A 16,697-nucleotide genomic window follows, 5' to 3' on the forward strand; every position below is an offset into this window, starting at 1 on the left:
TTCTTGGTTTTGAAAAAAATACATGGTTATTTTTAATAAAAATATTACTTTTATATTTATATATAATGGGTCTATTGTATTTATTGGATTAATAAATACTGGTAAAATTTCTCAGTTTTAATTTCTGGTATGATAAATATCAGTAAATGTAACAGCATAAATAGAAGTTCTTGGGCGTCCTCAGTCATTTTGAGAGCATCCTGAGCCCGAAGGGCTTGAGGCGTTCTGATGTTCGCAGTGTGCCGCGGCCTCAGCACAGTGCTCCTGAGTCTGCAGACACCACATCTGGACTGGTGAGGAGCTCTGACTGCAGCGCCCAGCACCCTCCACGTGGGGCTGCTGTCGTGGATGCTGCCGGGGGCAGACCCCCCGGTGCTTTGCTGTTAGATCTACAGAGTTGATCCTTTCAAGAAAAGCTCTCTCAAATAGAGCTTTTAGGTTTCCTTATGTGTCCCTTATTGGTGCCCTCTGTCCTGCCATGGTCTGGGCTCCTGTCAGGGGTCACTTCCTTCAGCCTCAAGGGCTCACTTCACTGTTTCTGTAGTATTCACAACCCATCCTCTCAGCTTTGGTCTAATCACAAATGTCTTTATTTTGCCTTATTTTTGGAGGACTTTTTTTTTTTTTTTTTTTTTTGGTGAGGAAGATTGGCCCTGAGCTAACATCTGTTGCCAATCTTACTCTTTTTTTCTCCCCACAGCTTCAGTACATGGTTGTATAGCCTAGTTGTAGTCGTTCTAGTTCTTCTATGTGGGATGCTGCCTCAGCATGGCCTGATGAGTGGCGCGTAGGTCTGCGCCCAGGATCCAAACTGGCAAACCCTGGGCCGCTGAAATGGAGTCACAAACTTAACCACTCAGCCCTGGGGAGGCCCCTGGAGGACATTCCTCCTGAATATAGAATTCTAGGTTTTTCTTCATCACTGAGGAGACGTTAAGCTGTTGTCTCCTGGCCACGCAGCTTCTGTGAGGTCACTGATGTCCCCCTGACAGGATGCACCCTTCTCCTCTGGCCGCTTTTAAGACTTTCTCTTTCTCTTTCAGTTGTATCAGTTCAGGGTGATAAGCCTTGGTGTGGTTTTCTGTTTCTGTCCTACTTTTGGTTCAGTGGGCCTCATGGATCTGTGGGCTGATATATTTAATACATTTGGGAAAATGCATGGCTGTCATCTCTTAAAATATGTCCTCTGCCCTGCTGTCTCTCTCCTCTTTCTCTGGGACTCCAGTCACAATTATGTCGGACATTGGGTGCTGTCCCCAGGTCTCTGACTTGCTGTCAGGTTTGTTCGTGTTTTCATTCTTTCTCTCTCTGTAGTTCAATTTGGATGGTTTCTGTTGACCTGCCTTAGAGTTCACCAATCGTTTCTCTATCATGCCCATGTGAATTCTTTTTGTCCATCTCTTCCTGTAATTAAAATATATATATTTATAATATTATCTTAAAATCCTTTTCTGAAATGTCTAATGTTTGGGTCAGCTATGGCCTGCTTCAGTTGGCTGTTTTTCTCTTGAGAGTAGGTCACATTTTCCTCCTTCATGAATGTCATCATTTTTACTGTATGCCAGACATTGTTTATTTAAAAGAACAGTTCAGACTGCAGTAAACAAGATTTTCCCAGAAAGGGGTTGCCCTTTCCTCCAGCAGGCGTTTGGGGGGCTGGCCGGCCTGACCAGCGCACCACTTCAGCAAGCTTCTGCTCAGCTCCCGCGAGTGTCTCAAAGGTGTGAGCCCCACAGTGTGGACACTTCTCCCCTTTCTGTTGTTTTGAATGCTATCACTAGTCGAAATGACTGAGTGAATGGATGACCCGCGCAAGCCCCTGGGATCTCAGGGCCACTTGCACTCCATGGACGCGAGGTCCAGGGGCCTTTCGCTCTGATGTGTCCGTCTGCTCTGGGGCATCAGTTCTTACCTGATGTCCCCTGTCCTCTCTCAGCCACTCCATTTGGTCAAATAGGGGCTTCCCGGGTGGAGCATCTCTCATTGTTTCATCTTTTCTTTTTGCCTTTTGCCTCATTGGGCATTTTCTCATGTTCTCAGTCTGTAGGTCAGCAGCTTCTTGTTCTAGCAGTTGTTATTATTATTATTATGTTTTGCTGAGGAAGATTAGCCCGGAGCTAACATCTGTGCCAATCCGCCTCTATTTTTTGTATGTGGAACACCTCCACAGTGTGGCTGCTCAATGGAGTAGGTCTGTGCCCAGGATCCAAACCTGCGAACCTGGGCTGCCGAAATGGAGTGTGTGGAACTTTAACCACTGGACCGCGGGGCTGGGCCCCAGTTATTATTGTTTTTAACATCTTAGAGCTCTTTCTTGTTTTCTCATCCTTTCTGTAGATTTCTTTTTTCACAGATGGAGCAACTTATTAAATCCTAGTAAATCAATGCAACACACAGTAAAATAAATGTTAGATACCTATTTCTGCTGGGCCAGTTCTGTTCCCTTTCCTGGACTTCCTCCAGTAATGTGTGCTTGGCTGTTCACTAACTAGGAGGCCTGGGTGGTGGTGTGGATCCCCTGTGAGAAGTAGGAACATTTTCTTGTCCGGGTCTCCCCGGGGGGGCCCCCTGCCCAGAGCTCAGTGTCGTGTGTCTGCTGGAGGCGTGCTCGTGGGCAGGGCCTGGGCATTAGGCCAGTCAGAACAAGGACAGTGTACTTAGTGCAGCCTCCTCGCCCCTGTAGTACTGGGTTTTGTCTCTGGCTGTCCCTCGGTCTTGGCCTGGGGACAGGGGATGCCGACCCAGGCTGTCCTGCATCTACACCCTCAGTAAGCACCCCATCTGTGTTTGCAGCCTCACCCCCAGGCCTGCCTTGTGCCCTCTGGCTGACACCAACACAGGAGCCTCTCTAGGGTACCCTGGAGACTGGCAGGCCTGGCCCTTGTCTTCTTCCCCGTCACCTGCCTCTCCTTCCTTCCAGAGGTCCCTGGAAGGCTGTGAGTTCTCTCTGTTCCCCTGCCAGGCTCCCTCTTTTGTAACCCGGAGGGTGTGGCCAATAGTAGGCAAACACGAGGGCCCTGGTGCCTCTCCAGGTACTGGCCCCACCCAAGACCTCCTCCCAGGGTCCTCCCCCCGACCCCCGTCCCCTTCCTTCCCCAGAGCTCCACCTTGCCCTGCCTCCTCCTCCATCACCTGGGCCAGCAAAGCCCTCCTGGGACCAGTCCTCCTCCCTCCAGCCTCTCTCTCTGATTCATCACCGTCCCCAGTGGAGATGCCTTCTGAACACGCGCCTCTTCGTGGCTGCTTGGGCAAGGCCTCTGGGCCCCTCGCAGCCAGAGGTGATGCTTCTACTCCTACCTCTTTCCAGAGCCCATGCAGGCCTCACGGGGGGGCGTCGGGGGAGTGGGAAGGGTCTGCCCGTTACTGAGCCTGGAGGCCTGGGTGCTTGGCATCCCCTTGGTGCCCAGCATATGCCCAGCATCTTGCCCCTTCTCAGCTTTGACCTGGGGACCCTGGCCCCAGTGTTTCACGTGCGAAGAGGTCTTGTCCGCAAGAAGGCTGCCATGCCTCCCTTGACCCTCCGACTGGGTGCTGGCAATGACTTCTTGACCCCGGGTCTCCAACTAGTGGTTCCTATCAGCATCTTCCAACTGGGTGCAGAACTGAGAGGCAGCTTTGGGGTGGCCGTGGAACTGAAAGGGCTCCTGGCCCCTGTAGCCTGCCTTCAGGCAGTAGAGCAGCCTGGAGACCTCCTGGCTGTGCTGAGGGTTAGAAGCCCCCAGCTAGGCCTCTTCGTGGGTACAATCGCAGGGCACCTCTGGGGGGAGCAAGTGTAGGGTGCTGAGGACTGCAGATGTGGATGGGGGCTTCTCATTTAATCTTTACCCAGGAAGGAGACAGTGTTAGGACACCCTGAGACTGGAGAGGCTCGGGCCCCCACCACAGGAGAGGATGGGGAGCCAGGCTTCAGAGCCTGGGCCCTGACGGCAGCCGTCGATGCTCACCCTGGGCCGCATCTGGGAAGGGCCTTCAGGTACCAGAATAGTGCCTGGGTTATGTAAGGAGTTAGAATGGCCACGGAGGCAGGAAGGGATGCCTGGGGATGGGTGAGGAGTGGGCCCCCCAACTCCCTTCTTTTGGGTCAAGGACTGCCCCTGCGTTTCCAATCCATCACACAGCCGGCGGCAGCGCTCCCTTCTCCTGTTTGGGTGCTGCCGGTGGGGAGGGCGGGAGGCTGCGCAGAGGCACCCAGCGGCTGCAGCACCTATGAAATATTACAGGGCTTAATTAATTTAATTTGAGAGGTTCCTTTTCGGAGCGTGAACAGTTGTCTCCCCAGAGACGCGCGCCGCCCCCCCTCCTGCCTGCCTGGCGCTGGTGGGCGAAGGAGACAGTGGAATCTATATTGAGAGTGAGCAGAGCTGGGGGTGCCCGGCGCCCCGGCGCTCCCTCCGCCTCCCTCCATGGGGCCTCCTTCTCAGCCCGGGGAGCTGCGTGGGCGTGAACCAGGGGCCGGGCCGCGTGACGGTGGGGTGTGGGGTGCCACCTGGAGCTGCCGCCAGCAGGGCCTCCGCAGAGCCCGGAAACGTGGGTACGCCCAGGGTGGGTGTGTCCCACCCAAATGGAAGAGGAGGAGGGGTTCGGGGAGCTCGGAGCCCCCGGAGGAGAGACTGAGGGAGCCCGCAGCTGGGGCAGAGGGCACACAGGGCCGGAAAAGGAGGTCGAGTCGGGGGGCTGCGGGAACGCAGCTCTTTGATGTCTGTGGCAACTTCAAAGAGCCCCCTCCTGCCGAGGGCTCCGAGCTCAGCGTCCCAGGATGGGGAGGGGCGGCTCTCTCCACAGCGTGCTTCTGCAGAGCAAGCCCGAGGGACGAGGGGTGGAGTCTGCCGCGTGTTTGAAGCGGCCCGCCGGGCCTGGGGGCGGCCCCTGGGATGCGACCTGAGGAGCCCAGGCCAGTGGGGTGTGCTCCCTGGACCCAAGGACCAAACCCGCCAGCCCAGGGCTCCTCCTGCCCTCTGCCTGCGAGGAGCAGAGTTGGAAGCCGGATGTGAGCGGGTGGCCCTGGACCAGGCCTGGGAGAGGAGGGGACAGGCTGAAGGCATGGCCTGGGTGGGGGCAGCCCCTGCACCGTCGTCCTAGGCCCAGTCTCCCATCTAGGTACAGGGTGGCTGTTGGTTGCGGGAGGCGGGTGGGTCTGTGGCCATCCTTCATGTGGTCTCAGAGCCTCAGGGTCGTGCAGGTGCCACCGAAGTCCCGGGACTTTCCCAGCCTCACCACGGGGCTCGCCCCGGGAAGCACAGTCAGGTGGGACCCAATGTCAGGTGGGACGGAGAGGGTGCTGGCAGCTGGGCGCCAGGCCACTGTTATATCGTGGTGGGGGCAGCCTTAGTGCAGTCCACACTCCCACCTCCCACAGGTGCTGGCCTCTCCCTTCACGGTCCCTGAAACACAGGCCTTTGAGGTGGGCCTGGGCCAAAAGACCAGGGATTCCCCCCAACCACAGCTTTGAGAGGGGTGCAGGGCAGAGGCGCTGCCAGGACCCTGGGGGCTCTTCCAGCTGCGGACTGCGGGTGGTGCAGGCGGACAGTGATGGTCATCCCGCTGGAGGCTGGAGGCTGGAGGCACCTCGAGGCCTCCCTGAGCACGGGCCTCTGAGACTCGTGAGCCGGCGACAATACCTCTCCGGCTGGTGCCACCTGGGCCCCACCTACTCCTCCCACACACCAGGCTCCATTTCCGGCCCACCCTACTACCACCAGTTTTTTGGAGCCTGTTTGTGCACAGGGAGCCCTGGCGGGTCTGCCCTCTCTGGGACGCTCCCTCCTGGCCTGCAGCATGCCGGGCATGGGGCGCTCTCCCAGCAGGGGTGGGGCCTCCTGCAGCACCTCTCCATCCAACGATTGGAGGGAGGTGTTCTTCCCACTGCCGAGGGCCGTTCCTTGGGCCTGAGGCCGAACTCGCAGCCAGGAATGTGGGGCCTTGTGGTGGGCGAGGGTGGCCCTGAGTGTGCTCAGTGTCCAGTACCGGAACCCGGGAAGCAATTCTGGACATCGCTGCTGGTGTGACAAGCGAGGGGCCATGCAGAGAGGGATGTGCGCACCTGTGGAGTCCCGGGTTTACAGCTCACCGCAGGTCGTGGTGTGGACAGGCCTCGAGGCCACACCCGGGAAGGGCAAGAGTGTGGCCGGAGGAGGCTCCCTGGGAGCGCTGACCACCAGCTTCCACGGGCACCCTTGCTAAGGTGTAGCACCAGCTGTGTGTCCCGGAGCAAGTTACCTGCTGTCCCTGGGTCCTGCAGGGCTGTGCCGGCCGCTGTCCAGGGTCCTGAAAGGGAGCTTCCCGCCCCTGTGGCAGCCCAGGAACTGACCGAATTTCCCTCCAGCCTCTCTGTTTCGCCCCACCTTTTGGGCCAGCACCCCCTCGACTCCCCAAGCCTGTGCAGGGGGATGTTGGGAGTGGAGCTGTGCCCACACCTGTCAGGGAAACCCTGCCCCCGGGGCTGGGCTGGGAAGACTTCACCCTGAACCCATGGGCAGTGGCAGGAGAATGGGCCTTCGGGTCACACAGGCCTCACCCAGCCTCGGTTTCCCCTTCTGAGAAAGGGAGCTGGGCTGCTGTGAGGATCTGGGTTTAAGTGGAAGATCCTGGGAACCGTAGTTCTGACCAGACAGTGGCACTGCTGGAACAGGTGGCTACATCTGGGCCTGACCACTGCCCAGAGCCCACCCTGCCCCAGGGCCTCAGCCACGGCTTCCAGTGACTGGTCTGTAGCCTCCTGGGCCCCTCCCCCCAGAGCCGCGCTTGGTGTGGGCAGGGCAATGGTGAGACCAGCTGAGCCACTGCTGTGGGCTCTCACAGAGGCAGCAGAACCCAGCACCCCTCCCCCAAATCCTATCCCGGATGTTTCCAGGCCAATGCTGGGTTGAGAGACCCTGTGTGCCAAGTGCTGTTAGGAGCAGCCTGCTCTCCGAGCAAAGATACACTTGCTGAGTGTGGGGATGGGAGAAGCTCACATTACAGTGAATGAGTTGAAGATAAAGTCCTCGTGGAATGAGCCAAACACCCTTTTGAAACATAGTAGGAGGGCTGTGATGAGAGGAAACTACAGGCAAACCTCGTGTGAGCTGAGGATGCCTAGCACCAGTTCTCTGTGTCTGCCCCAGCAAACCACCGCCCGCCTGCCACTGAAACAGCAGAACCCCATTTTCTCACTTCTAAGGCTGGAAGTCTGGGGGTTGGTTCCTCCCAAGGTCTCTGAGGGAGAATCTGTCCCAGGCCCGTCCCCAGCTTGTGGTGGTCCACTGGCCATCTTGTAGATGTATCGCCTTGAAGCTGCCTTCACATTCGTGTGACGTCCCCCCATGTCTGTGTCTAATCTCTGTCTGCTTTGTCTTAAGAGAACGCTTATCATTGGATTTAGGGTCCGCTCTAAGTGCAAGGAGATCTTGTGTTGAGACCTGTAACTTAATCACCACTGCAAAGGTCCTTTTTCTAAATACGGTCACATTTGTGGGTTCCAGGTATTAGGACCTGGACACAACTTCTTGGGGCCACCACTCAACCCCTACGTTCTATCACTGTTTTGGGGCTCCAGGTGGAACCCATGGCATCCCCAGTTTTGCACTACAGCTTTGTGCTCACAGGCTCAGGAGCAGCTCAGCTGGTTGCTGGGAGTCCTCAGTGGTCAGCCGGAGGCAGTGCCCTGGTGTACGAGCTGATCTGGAAGCCCTCAGTGGTCAGCTGGAGGCAGTGCCCTGGTGCATGAGCTGATCTGGAAGCCCTCAGTGGTCAGCCGGAGGCAGTGCCCTGGAGCACAGGCTGATCTGAGAGCCCTCAGTGGTCAGCCAGAGGCCGTGACCTGGTGTACGAGCTGATCTGGGAGCCCTCAGTGGTCAGCCGGAGGCCGTGACCTGGTGTATGAGCTGATCTGGGAGCCATCAGTGGTCAGCCGGAGGCAGTGCCCTGGAGCACAGGCTGATCTGGGAGCCGTCAGTGGTCAGCCGGAGGCCGTGACCTGGAGCACAGCTGATCCTGAGGGCGAGGGAAGGTGGTGCTCTTCCCAGAAGTCTTAATTGGGGCACCCAAGGCCCCTCCCCACAGCCTCCGTAGGGGTACCCCCAGCTCTGGGTGAGTGTGGGCATGATAGGAGGAGAGCCAAGTGGGCATGAGGATGTCCCAACTGTTGCTCTAGAGGTGTGACCTCCAGCCCACCCTGAGGATCCCCCACCCAGCCAGGCAGACAGTGGAGGGGCTGTGTGTCAGGTGAAGGGCAGGAGATGGGACAGGGTGACACCAGTGGCAGAAACTTCCCTGTGTTAAAGGAGAAGGATACAGCTTCCTGGAGACTGGCTCACGGCTGTTGGCTGGAGGCCAGTTCCTGGCCATGTGGGTGTAAGTCACAGGGCGCTGCCTCAAGACAAGGGAGCTGGGCTCCTCAGAGCAGTGAGCCCACTAAAACGGGACCCCAGAAGGAGCTGTGCTGTTATCATCTCCTCTCGGAAGGACAAATCCATCCTTTCTGCCAGGAGGTGGCTTCCAGGAGGTGGGCTCAGGCGTCCTCTTGGAGGCAGCCACCTGCAGTGTTTGATGGCAGTCTGGAGCAGCAGGGTGACCAAGTGGCAGGAAGAGCCAGGCCTGGGAGGCCAGAGGCTGCAGGGCCAGGTGCAGCTTGGAACCCTGCAAATGCCTGTCCTGAGCAAGTGAGCAGGCCGTGCCTCCTTGCTCGCCGCTCCAGCCCAGGGGTTCCCTGGGAGCAGGGGAGGGGCCTCTCAGCCTCCTAAATCTGCCCTTGTCCAGGGCTCAGCTTCTCTGAGGAGTCCACTCGGGCCAGCTGGTCCTGTGGCCCCTCTGCCTCTGGCTGCCCGTCCCCGGGTGTATCTGGCTGTGTTGAGCTTTTGGTCTGTGGAAGCTGCTGTGCCCCACCCCTCCCCCTTCAGTTCTGCCTCCAGAACCCCCGCCCTCTCCTGCCATCAGGAGGGTGTGTATAAGCTCTCCTGAGGGCAAGCTGGAGGTTCCTGGGCTGGGCGTGGGGTTGTGGTACATGTGGGTACAGTGGCCAGGGCAGCACCGTGAGGTTGCCAGGAGCGATGGCGGGAGCCTCCCCCAGAGAGGCCACTGCCCTGGCCCTTGGGAGCAGAGCCTGGTGAAGCTCCACCCCGGTGATGGTCAGGGCAGCCTGCTCTCAGCAGAAGGCCGTTGTGTGCTGATGCCAGAAAATGCGTTCCCTGTGGGGCCAGGGGACTCGGCCCCTTCCTGCCTGCAATCCTGGGCGCCTTCTCAGTTACCGCAACCGCAGCAGGCTGTGCCTCACCCTGCCCGCCCACTGTGGGCAGCCGGGGTGGGGGAGGCAGGGCTGGCTCAGGGCGGCCAGCTTTGCTGATTCACTTTTCCAAGAGCTGGTGTGGTGCCACTGCCCCACGCTCCTCCAGGGAGAGCCCAGTTGGGAGGGGCTGCTCCAGGAAGACGGGCGGATTTGCTCACCTGGCTACAGGACCTGCTCCCCACTCACGCCCCACGAGTCCAGCCCCCACAGTGAGGCATCAAAATGGGCCACCATTAGCTGTGTCCATGGCCCTGGGGAGCTGGCCACGTGGCCCCAGAGGCACAGCGGTTATGGGAAGGAGGGTCTCAGGCATTAGTGACCCTCAGCATGGTCCTGTGAGCATTAGTGGCCGAATGCTGGCCTCTCCTGAGGAGCTGCGAGGGACTCCCGGGGGGGCCTGGCGGGCGCTGCCCTGCTCCTCCTCCTGGCTCAGCAGAAGCCTGGGGAGGTAGGGGTGGGGCTGGCAGCTGGGCAGAACTGGGCTCTGACACATCCTGCCCCGTGAGTCTCCTTCCTGGACCCCACAGGGGATGTTGCTCTTGGGTCACCCTGCCGGAGGACCGGCAGACATGCAGCCCAGGTCCCCAGTGTGTTGCACAGCAAGGAGGCAGGGTGAGCACATGCAGCCGGTTTCACGTGAGCAGCATGTCCCCATTCATTCCCCCTCACGGTCCATTTTCTGTCTTCTGAAGGCCTAGGGTATCAGGCCAGGCCCAGCGGCCCTGGGCCCCTGGCCCTGTCAGCACCACGGACAGCAGCTGCCCTTTGTCACCTGTGGTCAGGAGCTGCAGGCAGCAAGGGTCCTGGTTTACAGAAAGCCTTCCGCTCCCTCCCTAGACTGCCCCGTGCCCAGGGCGCCCCCTCCCTAGGGTGCCCCTCCCAAGAGTGCCCCCTCCCCAGAGTGCCCCTTCCCCAGACTGCCCCTCCCCAGAGTGCCCCTTCCCCAGAGTGCCCCTCCTCAGGGTACCCTTGCCCAGGGTGCTCCCTCCCCAAAGTGCCCCCTCCCCAGGGTGCCCCTTCCCCAGAATGTGCCCTCCCCAGAATGGCCCCTCCCCAGGTACCCTTCCCCAGAGTGGCTCTGCAGAGTCTTGGGGACTCCCCACTCCTCACCCTCCCTCTGGAGCCTCGTAATACACGCCTTTGCCAGGTCTTCCTGCCCCACGTCCTGGTTGGGCCTTGCAGATAGACTGCTGACTCCTGTCCTTTCTCTGAACTCTCGCCCTCTTTTGGGGGAGGGGAGAGGTGGCAGAAGCTGGAGGAGGGGTCCCCAAGGTGGCCCTGAGGTGACGACGGAGCACTGGACCCGCGAAGCTGCCACTGAGTGGGGTGCACAGGCGAGAAGGGCCTTTTGGGCAGAAACACCAGGGCTCTGGAGAGTGGCTTGTGGCTGGGGAGTGTGGGAGGAGGGGTGGGGAGGGGGCAGGGCCGGGTGGGCAGTAGCACCCCATCTGGGGAGCGGCCAGGCCGGGCCAAAAGGGCAGACCTGCCAAGAGTAACTGAGTCAGAAACGGGGGCCTAGGTCTTGAGCACCTTCCTGGGGGCCCCAGACGCCGAGGGGCACCTCTTTCTCCCTCTGGGGATGGGTGCTCTCAGACTGAGGCACGATCTAGGATTTGGTAATTTGAATGAGAAACAACAGAAGATCCTTTCTCCCCTTGCTTTGCCATCTGTGCACTTCCCGGGACTCTGCCAGGGCCAGCGGTGGGGGCAGGGTGTGGGGGGAAGGGGAGGGTGGTGTCCCAGGCCCATGCAGAGGCTGCAGGATTTGTGTCGCGGTGGGCGCAGGCAGGGCCGTCCCACCACGGGACCCGTGTGTGGTGTGTGTGCTCTGGCACATATGTGCCTGTCCCATCTCTGGGTTCCATGCAGGGACCTTCCAGGCCTGGACTGAGGCCTGGCAGGTAGTAGACATGCAGAGGTGTGGCCAGTGAACAGGGGCTAGAGCTGCTGGGGTGGAAACCGAGAGGACCCCACCAGGGGAAGGCTCGGGGCCACTATTCCGCTCAGTCTTCTTCCCCAGTGGACGGGACACGTCAGCCTCAGGGAGGTGATGCGGAGGCTGTCTGCCTAAGTGGAGTGGCCGGCTGGGCAAGGGGCCGCAGGCCAGGCCCCACAGTGGGCAGAGCTCTCACGGCGCAGCCAGCCTCCTTAGCTTGACCTCTAGGCCTCAAGACCTCCTGGACCCGGTACAGGGTGGCTGGGATGCGCTGGGAAGGGTCTGTGGTGATGAGAAGCCACTGGGCCATTGGTGAGGGCCTGGCCGGGGCTGGGGTGGGGAGCAAATGTGAGGGTCAATTCAGGGGCACCAAGTACGGGACCTGCACACTCTGCGAGATGCCATCCCTTTGGGGAGGGTGGTCCCGGTGCAGCAAAGCAGGAGCCGACGGATAAGCCACAGTGCCTCCCACCATCCAGGTCTCAGAAGATGTGGACATTGTGTGGGTGGGGCATAGAGGGTATCAGAGATGGAAACCCACTCAAGAATCACCAAGAGGAGTAGGACCCCCATCTGGTCCCAGCCCCCTGCAGCAGCCACACATGGGGCGGCCAGAAAAGGCCAGGTGTGCAGGATGCTGCTGGGCACCCCGAGAGGTGGCATGGGCCAGGTGTGGTATGCCTTGGGGCCAGCTGGGGGGGCTCAAGACGCTATGGCCACAGGCAGAGAGGGAAGGGGCTCCAGGGAGGGGCAGGACCTTCACATCTGGTGTTCCCAAACATGCCTGGTAGGAGGGAAGTGGGCTTGATGGGGCTCCAGTGCCTGGAGGGAGGGAAGTGGGTGATCAAGGACTTCAGGGGGAGCTCTCGGCCTCACAAAGAGAACAGAGTGGACGAGCCACCCGCAGTGCTGAGCTGTCTGTCCATGGGGTCTGCAGGCTCATGGCAGATGGTGGAGGGAGCACCCAGGACCCCCAAGGGTTGGGCTTGCAGTCAGCAGGCTGTGGCTGGGCCACCTGAGAGGTTGGGAGGCAGGCCTGGGGCCGTGTCAGACCAGGGCCTTCCCCACATGAGGTGGGCCTGGAGCACCGCTGGAGGCTCCTTGCTCTGGGCTGGAAATAGCACTTGAGGCTGGAATGCACAGGACGCACTGGTGCTCCAGCCTCATTGAAAACCCCATTGTGCCTGTGGGGAGAAGGGTGTCTCTAGGCTGCCCCACCGCCCCCACTTGCTGCCTTCTGACCTTGACTGACCCACTGGGCTGCAGGGCTGGATCCCGGGACGCAGAGTGTCCCCCTCCCTCCCAGACCAGAGGGCAGTGGGTCCAGCCCCAGTGACAGTCTCTGGCCAGTGGAGTCCGGGCCCACGCTGGGGGCTCCCAGGGCTCAGAATCCTCTGGCAGGGTCTTTTCCGAAGGACCATGACCAAGAAGAAAAAGGAAGTCACAGCCAACTGGGGAGGCAAGGCATCTGCTCAGGGCCACCCTTGTCCTCCTGGCCCTGGCCCTATGGGCCCCTTAAGCCACCAGGGCCCAGCACACACCGGGCTGGCCTCCTTCCTCCTTCCAGACTGCCTGCTGGAGGCTGGCAGGGGCAGGAGGGCTGGGCACGCCTGCCGAGAGCTGCTGAGCGGAGCCCAGAGAGCACCCTGCCCACCAGCTCTGCAGCCACCTCTGGGCCTTACGGCTCCAGTAGCTGCGCAGGGGACGGGTTGGGGCTCACGAGGCCGTTCTGCAGCCCCAGCCCCAGCCCAGGTCAGGAGGGCCCCACACTCTTCGGCGCTTGGGGCCAGTGCAGAGGCTGCTCTCAGATACCTGTCGTCCCTGTGACTGTCCTGGCCCTGGGGGTGGCGCCCGTATTACTGCACACCACGTTTGTGCCTGAGCCTGGGCGCAGTGGGGAGCCCGCAGGTGGGGCAGCCCTGTGGGGCCCAGGGTCCCTGGCCTTTAAACCATACCTTCCCTCCATGGCCCTGTGTCTCCACCATGCCACAGCCCCTCCTTGCGCGGAGGCCTGGCACCCTCGGGCCCAGCTGCCTGCGCGCCCACACCGCTGCTCCCACAGTTATCTGTGACACCGTATACTTACCCTGTCTCGACATGCGCCTGCCCTTGCTGTAAAGACAGTAAGTAGAGATAAAGTTGCAATTGGAAAATGAGCCTGAGCAGTTGGAGAGCTGGATAACTAGGGCGATCGTGGGCTTCCCACGGAAACTGCATCCATCGGAGGCTGCAGCCTACTCAGAAGGGCTCCTGAGGGCACACTCTCCACTCCCTGCCTCCAGGGAGGTGGCAGGACTTCTGGGGACCCAAACATCCTGCTCTGAGGACCCTGGAGCTGTGGGAGACCTTCAAACCCAGGGCTGAGCCACTGCCCAAGGAGGGGCACCTCCACGCCATGATTTGAGGGGTGTGTAGGAGTCTGCAGAGTAGAGGATTTTCTGGGCAGAGAGGCGGCAAATGGAGGAAGATGAAGGCAGGGAGGGAGCCACCAGAGTTCCTGGGTGTGCCCAGGGCAGCCCTCCTGCACCCCAGCCGTGCGTCCTGGCCACCACAGGCCCCAGCCCACAGGCCCGCAAGCAGCTCTGTGGGGACAGCAGACCTGTGCCCTGACCTCGTCCACTGGGCCCACTGTCCTCCTGGCCTTTCTGAGTGGCTGTGCACCAGTGGGTGAGGGACCTGCTGTTTCCTCGACTATAAGATGGGGTGGGGACGGCCCCACGGCACACAGCGCTTGGCAGACTGCTGTCCTCTTCACAGCAGTGGCCACAGTGGCTGTGTCATCCATTTAACTTTCTGCTTCTGGAGAGCTGGCCATGCTGCTGCCAGGCTCCTGTTGATTGGAGGCCACTCTTCTCCCTTCCCCGGAAGCAGGGCCACGATCCCCCACATCCATGACCCCAGCCTCCCCGGGACTTGTGCACAGGACATGTGCACACAGTGCATTCCTGCCGCAGCTGGCGGCCGTGTGGTCCTGGTCAGTGCGCTTTAGTGGTGTGGTCTCTGGAGGTCTGCTCAGGACCCTGGTGGCTGAGGCACACACCCTTCCTGCCTCCTGCCTGCGGTCTCCAGGTCACTCCCCAGTTTTGCTACATGAGCAGCTGTGCACCGCTGGCCGCAGGCCCTCCTGCGCTCAGGAATGCCATCCCAGGGCTCGGCCCCAATGGTGTGTCCTGGGGCAGTGCGTCCTTTGCCCTGTAGGGTCTCTCCGGCTCATGTGTGGGTGTTTCTGGCCATTGATGTCTCTTCCTGGGACCGTTGCCTGCTGTCTGGACACCATGTTGGCATCTGTCACAGGCGTTTGAGAACTTGTAGGTGCTTGTACCCCTCGTAGTAGTGGTCTTTGCCACCTGTCACCATTGTGTCCTCCGTTCCTCAAGGCCTGTGAACCTTGTTTGGGGTCTTGCTGGACAGGACAGAGGTGTTGCTTCTAACCAGGGCCAAGTCCTGCCCATGGCTGGACTCTGTCTAGGAGGCCGTGGGGTCCCTGGGCCCCGGCTCGGAGGCTCTGGATCACACCTGCCTCCCGTTCCTCATGCTGTGCTCTCTGCTCCTTTCCACCTGGAATCGCAGGGTTCGAGCGCCAGATCAAAGGCAGCCATGAGAGGCCCCGGAGCCCGCAGCCCTTCCCAGGGCAGGAGCCCCGGCTCAGCAGGCACAGCGCCACCATATGGGCTTCCCAGAGCGTGGGAGCCTCAGGCCCTGGGCATAGGCTCCCACAAGGTCTGTGTGCCCCACCTGCCCTCTGTCCCCAGCCTGGCCTGCAGCTGCTCCTGCCTCAGGGAGCACAGTGTCATCTTCTCACTGCCCATGGCAGAGGCTCTGGCTGCGGGGCAGTCTGTGCAGGCCGCTGGGCGAGATGGGGCATGAGGGGCCCAGGAGGCCTCCGACCCCAGGGGAGAACCTAGTGTGCTAGGAATGAGAGGAGGTGTGAGGGAGTGGCGAGGGGACTTGTCTTCTATGGATGTGACAAAGGATTCGTTTCCCGTGAAAGTCAAAGGGCTCCTGCAAGTCAGGAATACCCCCAGGAGGCGGTCACCACGTGAAGGCTGACGTGGCAGCAGTCCGGGGCCAGGTGCCAGCGGCCAGCTCTGAGTTGGACACGGTGCCTGGTGGAGATGGGACGAAGCAGTGTGTGGGCGCCCCTCAGGGTTCACGGAAGGGGCGCCCCTCGCAACGGAGCAGAGGTCGAGGTCGGGCTGCGGTGCCCTGGTCAACTCACCCTCCACGTGGCAGCCCCCTAGGCCCCAAAGGCTGGAGGCAGCCCCGACCATTGTGACCTCCCCAGGCCCATCAGGGATTCAAGGCGCCTTGGGGGCGCTGGGATGGGGGCTCTGGAAGGAGAGCACAGGTCTCCTGGGCCGAGTTCACAAAGCAGTCTAGCCAGAGGGCAGCAGGCCAGGTCACAGTGGGAGAGGGGCTACTGGTGGCCCCGGTGGCGCTTCCCAGCCAGGGAGGGAAGGGGAGGCAGGCGCCCAGCCATGCCCACGTGACAAGCCCCAGAACTGTGGGGACTGGAAGTGTGGGGCAAGCAGAGTTGAGTCAGCAGAGCTTCTGCCCCGTGGGGGTCAGGGGAGGCAGGCAGTCCCCGCAGCCTGGGGGGAGTGCCGAGCTGGGTGCAGGTGTCGGGCGCTTCTGTCCAGGGTCCGCAGACCGAAAGGAGGGTGATGGGTGGGGGTCGCAGGGTAGCAGAGGCTGGGTGTCCTGGGGGTAGGGGTCTGTGTGGGGCCTCATGGGGCTGGGTGGGAGTGGCCCTGGACCCAAGGGCACCCTGGCCCTCCTGCTGGGGGTGGCTGAAGGCCTGGGGGAGGGACTCGGAGCAAGGGTCCGCCTGAGACCCAGGGCTCAAGGAGGCCTCAGGGCCGGTATGTGGGAGGAGGCATGTGGCTTGGGACAGAGGGACGCTCCACACGGAGCCGTTCTGGGCAGTGACCAAGGAGCATGGAGCAGAAGTGGCCGGAGTCTGGCAGGCTCCAGGCACGCTGGCAGGGGGGTGGGGGAGTCAGATCCAGACCCTGAGTGAGGGGCTGGGTAGGACACAGGGGCGGGCGGGCGGAGGGGACGGGACCCTCAGCCAGGGCCTTGGAGAGTAGGCCGCGGCCACCCCCAGGAAAGCTCTTCGAGGTTGGGGGCCCATGGCTGAGAGTCCTCCAGGCCCTGCACGAGGCCCCAGATGGGGTCTGATGGGCTTCTCCCCGCCGCAGGCCTCGTGAAGCTGGGGGTTCACTGTGTCACGTGCCAGAAGGTGGCCATCAAAATCGTCAACCGGGAGAAGCTCAGCGAGTCTGTGCTGATGAAGGTGAACCACAAGCCGGGGTCTGGGGGGGCAGGCGGGGCCTTGAGACCAGCCTGGGGTAGCCCTGCGGTGGGTGCCCCGTGGGTGGGGCCGAGAGCTGGGCTGCAGCAAAGCCAGCCCAGATGGGTCCTGCCCTGGCCTGCTCCTTGCGTCCCTCACCCCTGCACACCCTCTCCTGCTGGCAGCAGAGCTGGCTCCCTCTCCTG

At 61.0% G+C, this 16,697-nt stretch overlaps 1 protein-coding gene across 29 annotated transcripts in view; it reads left to right on the forward strand.

Annotated features, from left to right (window-relative positions):
- Window positions 1-16,697, forward strand: part of BRSK2 (BR serine/threonine kinase 2) — a 69,464-nt gene that overhangs the window by 26,183 nt on the left and 26,584 nt on the right. For all 29 annotated transcript variants that reach the window (XR_011524239.1, XR_011524238.1, XR_011524240.1 and 26 more), the window contains one exon: window positions 16,400-16,494. Coding sequence is in view for 14 of the 29 variants with exons in the window: in XM_070565926.1 (XP_070422027.1) it covers window positions 16,400-16,494 (95 nt within the window). In the remaining 15 variants the exon portion in view is untranslated. Of the gene's footprint in view, window positions 1-16,399; window positions 16,495-16,697 lie in introns of those variants that run through there.

The sequence above is a fragment of the Equus przewalskii genome, chromosome 11 (genome assembly GCF_037783145.1).
Source record: "Equus przewalskii isolate Varuska chromosome 11, EquPr2, whole genome shotgun sequence".
NCBI lineage: Eukaryota > Metazoa > Chordata > Mammalia > Perissodactyla > Equidae > Equus > Equus przewalskii.